The sequence below is a fragment of the Phoxinus phoxinus genome (genome assembly GCF_949152265.1).
Source record: "Phoxinus phoxinus genome assembly, chromosome: 4".
NCBI classification, from domain to species: Eukaryota; Metazoa; Chordata; class Actinopteri; order Cypriniformes; family Leuciscidae; genus Phoxinus; species Phoxinus phoxinus.
Window position 1 is genome coordinate 852,156 of NC_136879.1, and position 7,390 is coordinate 859,545.

The following is a 7,390-nucleotide window of genomic DNA, read 5'->3' on the forward strand; positions in this document are numbered from 1 at the left end:
TGAAGTGATGACTGATTAACTGTAATGTAAATGCTAAATGTCCTAATACCTGTTGATACTACAACAAAGCATAGTATATGCCCTTAACCTTGCATTTTTTCACATATTGTGTAAGACTCAATTTCTTTGCACAAAACTCTCCAGAAAGTGCCATTCAAAGGTTTATTTTTCAAAAAAAATCCCGGTGGGGTATTCCCCTGGACCCCCTAGGGAGATGTGTTCATTGAATCAATTTTGTGTGAAAGCAATGAAAAATTATCCACATTTTGGTCCAACTAGACTTCTGTTTCACTGAATGTGTGAAGAGTTTTGGACATGTGGCTTCAGTATTGAACAACGCTTCTTAGCAATTGAAAAAAACACACAAAAAAAACACTGTACTAATACAATGTGAAACAGTTAGCAATAATAATATAGCCATCACAATTAATCCACTTAAAAAAAATTGCATTATGTAAGTTACACTTTTTACAAAATGTTAAAATTTTTGGGATCACAAATTGAAACAATTCAATAAATATGCTATAATCTGCCTGAATCTGTATTACTAAAAATATATATTCTAATTATAAATATACAATGAAGCCTGTAATGGTTTACTTTTAGAACTAAATGTTTCAGTGTGAGCTGAATCGATGTGTGTTGCTTTTGGAGTAAGAGAAGGTCAAGTGAATGTGTCAGAGCAAAAGAACCATAATGTTTATTTCAACACAAAAGTAGTATTTTTGAATATGTTATTTGCATTAAAACAATTGTAATCTATTACCCTAATCTCACATTTTGTTTTTGAACTCTTAGAGTAGCTTGAGAGATGTCTTGTTTTAGTTAATTTAAACATACAGTGTGTCACAGAAAGAGATAAACATAATATTTGTTAAGGGGGCAGCGGAAATGTGTTTGAAACCACAATATATACCATTCTTGCACTATTGAAATCAAAAAGAGCATACAACAAGATAAATGAAGTAATTGTTGAACACTTAGTACTGTATTTTATACATAAAAAAAGTAAAATACAGTATAAACCGTGTAGTATGTAATTTTGAGAACAGCATTATTTCTCTGTATATTAATCAGTTGCATAGAGCAGGAACCCGGTGAAAGTGTTGTAGTGGTTGTTATCGTCGCACAGAAAGCAGCCGGCTGGAAGAGCAACATCCACGCGGTCTCCTGCATTCAGCTGCACTGCTAGCACAGCGCTAACACTGTCCTCCTGGTCTTGACTGTTCTTCTCACTCGGTGAAGCGAGCGTGCGTCCGTTCAGCCGGAGTAGAGCACAAGCAGCGAGTGTGGCTCCGGCAGCACCAGCATCACTATAAACGGTTAGTGCCAGGCTGTAGACACCAGAACGTGGAGCTACAAAAACACCAGTGTTGGTGCTGTAGCCATCTCCCAAGTTAATAAATACACTGCCATACTTCACCACAGAGTCTTCGCGATTCGGGCCGACACATAGGCGTGTATCAGTAAGAGCCACAGAGAAGGCACTCCGACTGGCTGTCCAAACATAAGAAAAGGGAAAGTGATTCAGCCATTTCAAATGTATCATTATGACACTTTCTGAAGAATAATGCAGTGCTAAGAGGAGAGTAGAACAGTCTTAACATTTTAGGCAGGTTCATGTTTTAGGGTTTGCTTTTGAGGTAATTAAATGTACATTCACTCAATATGTGTCATGTTTTCTGTTGGCTGTGTAAGATAATAACACATCCACTGGGCTCCATAAAAGCAACTATAGATTGTTGAATAGATATTACAAAATCACAATTCAATATGCAAATAGATTGAAGAAATAAGAATAACTGCAATCCAGCATGTAAAATTACGATTCCATCCCTGCGTGATGTGATTTTCAATGCATGTGACAAAAATTTTGTTAAAAGGTATAAGGACTTTGAATTAAGTTTAACGAAGTTGAAATACTAAGTATAGGCAAACAAGAACGCTACAAATGGCTCACCACGAATATTGTTTAAGACTGCATGAGCTCTCTCCAGTCCCCTTTGTAGCTCATTTAAGCTCATGTTGAAAAACGTCTCCATCTTCCACATCTGATTCTTCATCAGGCAGCATCCACAGGACGCCACATCAGTCGGACACACTTCAGAAGAGCAAAGAAACGAGCATCATCATATCTCACATCCAGTGCTTGCATTGTTGTTTAAGGTTTGTATGTGACCTTTCTATTTGTATGTTTTTTTAAGTCACCTTTCTCATTGGGGTCAACGTCACTGGGTTCTTCCGGACCATTCCATGAAAAAAGTCTGTCTTGTGCAAGTGCACATCCCAAGAAGCTTAAGATTACAATGGCTAAAACATGTAAAAGAAAGTTACATACATCCAGGCAATCGTGTACATAATTATATGCCATTGTATATACAGGTGAAGGACTAAAAGTTGAATTTAATTAAATTTATAGTCAGTCTCACCCTTCATTTCTGCTGACGTCTCTTGACTGCAGTCTCCCAGGAAGATGTGTTGACATACACTTGAGTAATCCTGGTTATAAAGGCTACACCTCTTGTCTTTCAATAGCAATGGGCAGGGCCTTTTGTGTGTGTGTGTGTGTGTGTGTGTGTGTGTGTGTGTGTGTTTCCCATGCAATACAGTGCTGAATATGGGACAAAGATTGTTTTTCAGCTAAAGCACATTATGTTATTCCCATGGCTGTTTTCTCTAGGGTACCACTTATACAAGTTTATCATTCTTCATCTTGGAGCTGAGTATACCATACAGCATACTGTATATTGAATTGTAACAACAACAGCATGCCTAAATGAACACTGGCAGTGTGAAATAATGGATTTTGACTTCTCATCTAAGGTAAATGACAAATGATATTTTACCAAGGCACCTGAATAATGTAACAGGCACGTTGAAAGAAAATTCAAGTTAGACACTTCCTCAATATTGCAAATAATCGGCACTGTTGATCAAGACATGGAGTAAGACATATTTGAACTGAGATCCTGCAGAACCTGTGTCAGAAGTTCTAGTTTTAACTATCTAAAATCTCTTTAACTACATGAAGGTAATGGCCACATCTGTTAGTCATTACTCCTATGTGCTCAAATGGAGGAAGGGTCTCTTCACTCCCTATGCTAAAGTATTGAAGGGCCTTTCTGGAGGTTTTGGGGGCTGAGACTATTCTCCCCAGCACTGGTGATTGTTCATTCATATGCCTGAATAAAAGATCGAAATGTGGCACTTTTGTTGGACTCTTAATTTCTAACAACCTGTAATAATTTAAATTTACAGCAGCATTATAAATCCGAAAAATGGTCTAATTTGTTTTCAAATAAACATGAAACTGACACCGGCCTGATATCATCGCCATGGATTCAGTGAGTCTCTGTAACTACAAGCACTCTGGCTCTGCTGACGCAAGGCCTGAAGCCTCGGGACCAGTGTTAGTGCAAGTAGTGACGCTACTAGTTTAACTACATTTCTCAGTAGCGTGGTGGTAGGGTCGCTGTTTTCTGAATCAAATAGCTTTCCAGTAACGAAGCTCTTTTTTGATCAAGTAGTGCAGTAGCGCTTCACACTACACACAAGCTACATTTCCCCAAGCATTTCTAAAGTTCAAGCTCATATCAGAAATACAACTAAGTATCACTGATCCTGAATCAGTGACGATGACTTCATGTTTTTTACAGCGGTTGGCAACCATAGGACCATATTTCATTCCCGCGATGCGGAAAACACGGACAGAATCACGGAATCCAGAAAGAACGCATTTACATTTACACACACTCAAACACACACATTACGCTCGCAAAGTTCCCTTTCGAGGGAACTCGCGCTGCGTCGAAATGACGCCATGGGAACGCCTCCAGCGTGCACGCGTCTGAAGCATCACTGTCAACTTAGTCCAATGGAATGAATGAACGAACGCCACGGGCAGGTGACGTCATGACCAGGAATTGATAAAAGCACATCCGGTGAAAACCGGCATTAGCTTTTTCTGTCTCAGCAAAGCGATCTGTGTCATTCTGTCTGTCCTATTTACTGTTGTCTGTATCTCATTTATATATATATATTATGGCGAAACAATTGTACAAGCAGTGTGCTTCTCCCTGCCCGCGTTATTTAACGGGTGGGGACACACACGAGCTTTGTGTGATGTGTTTGGGAGTGGAGCATGCGATGTCAGCCTTCGAGGGGGCTGATTGTGTACACTGTGAGCAGTTACCGCTTCGCATGCTCCGCTCCCGCCTGTCACTCTTTGACGAGAGTGGCCAGGCTCGCGATCCTCAGGGTGCTGGACCCGCTGCTGCCGAGGCAGCACGGAGAAGGCATACTTGGGGATCGCAAATGGATCTCTCAGCGGGTTTGGAGACGGGTCCGAGGACCTTATCTCCTCCTTTAGCTGAGGGATCCAGCGCTCTTTCTCCGGTGTCGGAAGCCCGCCCTGCGGCTTCTTCCGCCCGGAGAGAGAGCACAATGCTTCATTGCTCTAGCTCCGAGGAGTTAGAAGTGATAAGCGTTCATGGTGACACAATCACGGGGGAAGAGGATTCGCCATCTCTTTTCCCCAGCATATGATGAGCTGGTGGAGGTGATTACTAGGGCTGTTGATAAATTAAAAATTGATTGGCCAGCAGAGAGAGTTGGCGCTCGTCCTAAAAGCAAATTAGACGAGCGTTTTCTCTCTTCTAATGTTTCACCTCCATCGCGGGGTCTTCCCTTTTTCCCCGATCTGCACAGTGATCTGTCTAGATCGTGGAATAAGCCATACTCGTCCCGGCTTTTCAGTCCCCAAGTCCATATATATTCAGATATTAGGGGACTGAAAGAGTATGGATATGGAGCGATGCCGCCGGCCGAACAGACGCTCGCGAGCTATCTGTCTCCCGGTTCAGCATCGTCCCTGAAGGCCCCGCCCCTTCCCACTAAACCCCTGAAGACAACATCTAATTTAGTGGGAAAAGCATATACGGCAGCAGGTCAGGCTGGAGCATGTCTGCATACTATGGCAGTGCTCCAGGCATATCAGGCTGATCTGCTGGGGGATTTGGACAAGAGTGAGGGAGTTAGTTCAGATGATGTTCGCGAACTTCGTCGGGCAACAGATTTGTCTCTCAGGGCGACCAAGGAGACCGCCAGAGCAATTGGGCGGTCTATGGCAGCACTTGTAGCTACTGAGAGGCATCTTTGGTTAAATTTAGCGGAGATTAAAGATAAAGATAGATCTTTTCTTCTTGACGCTCCTCTTACACCTGATGGTCTCTTCGGCGACTCTGTTAATTCGGTCGTCGAGAGATTTCAGACAGTTAAAAAACAGTCTGAAGCTTTTAAAAAATTTCTCCCTCGCCGTGTTCAACCCCCTGAGACTGCTGGGCGTGAGCAGCCTCAGCCGTCTAGCTCATCATATCGTGGCCAACAAAAAGAGAGTGTTGCGTCTCGTGCACCTCCACAAAAATACTGGAGGCAGACCCAACACTCTCAGTCGAAGTCTTCTAAGCAGAAGCCGGATCTGAGGACCGTTCTTCAAGCGAAGAAGGCTTCGGCTCAGAAAAGGTCCTGACGCCACCGGTGTCAGACCTGTGAGAGTAGCCCCAACCGAAATGAAACGGTGTACACCTCAGTATACGGTGCCCGTTCCACGTCGGTGCTCTCACGGGACCGTTCTGCCAACCCCGCCACCCTTGGTGCCTCGGGGCGCAGCGGTTTCCAGCGAGTCTCTGGCGCAGTGTCAACTCGACATTGCGTCGGACTCGCGCCCTCTGAGGGGGGTTCAAAAACAGTCAGATCGGGTGTTTCCTGCCAGTATGCTTCAGGTCCCCGAGCTGGCTGTCTCGATTATACCAGAGGCCAGCCTCGAGAGGCTGGTACCCTTAGTAGATTTTCTGACAGAGTGGAAGAATCTGCCAAATATATCTCATTGGGTCCTGCAGATAGTAGAAAGGGGTTACAAAATCCAGTTTGGGTCTCGCCCACCACGCTACAACGGGGTGTTACTCACGATAGTTCATCCCGAGCAGGCTCTGGTAATGGAGCAAGAGGTGAAAGCTCTATTAGCGAAGGGGGCTATAGAGCAGGTGTACTCGCCCGACAGAGAATCGGGTTTTTACAGCCGTTATTTCATTGTTCCAAAAAAGGATGGAGGACTGCGTCCTATTCTAGATCTTCGTCTGTTGAATCGTACAGTACAGAAACTCAAGTTCAAGATGCTGACACTCAAGCAGATCGTGACCCAAATCAGATCCGAGGACTGGTTTGTCACGATAGACCTGAAAGACGCATACTTCCATGTCTCCATCCTCCCTCAGCACAGGAGGTTCCTGAGGTTTTCTTTCGGGGGCAAAGAATACCAGTATCGGGTACTTCCATTCGGTCTAGCTTTATCACCCCGCACGTTCACGAAGTGCGTAGATGCAGCTCTGGCCCCGCTCAGGCTGCAGGGCATACGCATTCTGAATTATATAGACGACTGGCTGATTCTAGCGGAGTCAGAACAGTTGGCGGTTCGGCATCGAGATGTCGTCCTCGCTCATATAAAGAAATTGGGGTTGAGGCTCAATACCAAGAAGAGTGTGCTTTCTCCATTACAGAGAACCACTTTTCTGGGTGTGGTCTGGGATTCAGTCACGATGCGGGCCGTTCTATCGCCCGCTCGTGTAATTGCTATCCTCTCAGCCACGAAAGAGCTAAAGCTAGGCCAGTCACGCACTGTGAAACAGTTCGAGAGACTGTTAGGCCTCATGGCAGCGGCGTCCAATGTGATACCCTTTGGCCTGCTGTACATGAGACCTTTGCAGTGGTGGCTCAGGACCAGAGGGTTCTCCCCGAGGGGAAACCCGCTCCGTATGATCAAGATCACGCGGCGGTGCCTCCGCGCCTTGGTAATATGGAAGAAACATTGGTTCCTTTCCCAGGGTCCGGTGTTGGGAGCTCTTTGCCATCGAGTTGCTATCTCGACAGATGCTTCCCTCACCGGCTGGGGAGCGGTAATGGAAGGCCGTTCAGCTCAGGGTCTGTGAAGGAGTCATCATCTTTCTTGGCACATCAACTGCCTGGAGATGATGGCTGTCTTCAACGCGTTGAGATATTTCCTCCCAGACCTGAGGGGCCATCATGTGCTCGTCCGGACAGACAACACATCGGTGGTCTCTTATATAAATCGTCAGGGGGGTCTGCGATCGCGTCCACTTTGCAAACTGGCGCACCAGATCCTCCTGTGGTCCTTCAGGAAGATACTCTCTCTGAGGGCAGTGTATATTCCAGGGGTCCAGAATATAGGAGCAGACACCCTGTCGAGGCAGGGGCTGAGGCCAGGGGATTGGAGACTCCACCCCGAGGCGGTGGAGCAGATATGGGAATTTTACGGCCAAGCAGAGGTGGATTTGTTCGCGTCTCATCACACGACGCACTGTCCACTCTGGTTTTC

General features: G+C 45.1%; 1 protein-coding gene across 1 annotated transcript; it reads right to left on the minus strand.

The window, feature by feature from the left end:
• Positions 1 to 679: 679 nt before the first annotated feature.
• cbln20 (cerebellin 20) lies at positions 680 to 2,471 on the minus strand. Its single transcript, XM_079610284.1, has 4 exons — positions 2,430 to 2,471; positions 2,209 to 2,310; positions 1,961 to 2,101; positions 680 to 1,497 (listed from the first exon to the last, which is right to left on the minus strand). The coding sequence occupies exons 1-4, from the start codon at positions 2,434 to 2,436 to the stop codon at positions 1,070 to 1,072; spliced, it is 678 nt and encodes a 225-aa protein (XP_079466410.1). The 5' UTR covers positions 2,437 to 2,471; the 3' UTR covers positions 680 to 1,069.
• Between the last annotated feature and the right edge of the window lie 4,919 nt (positions 2,472 to 7,390).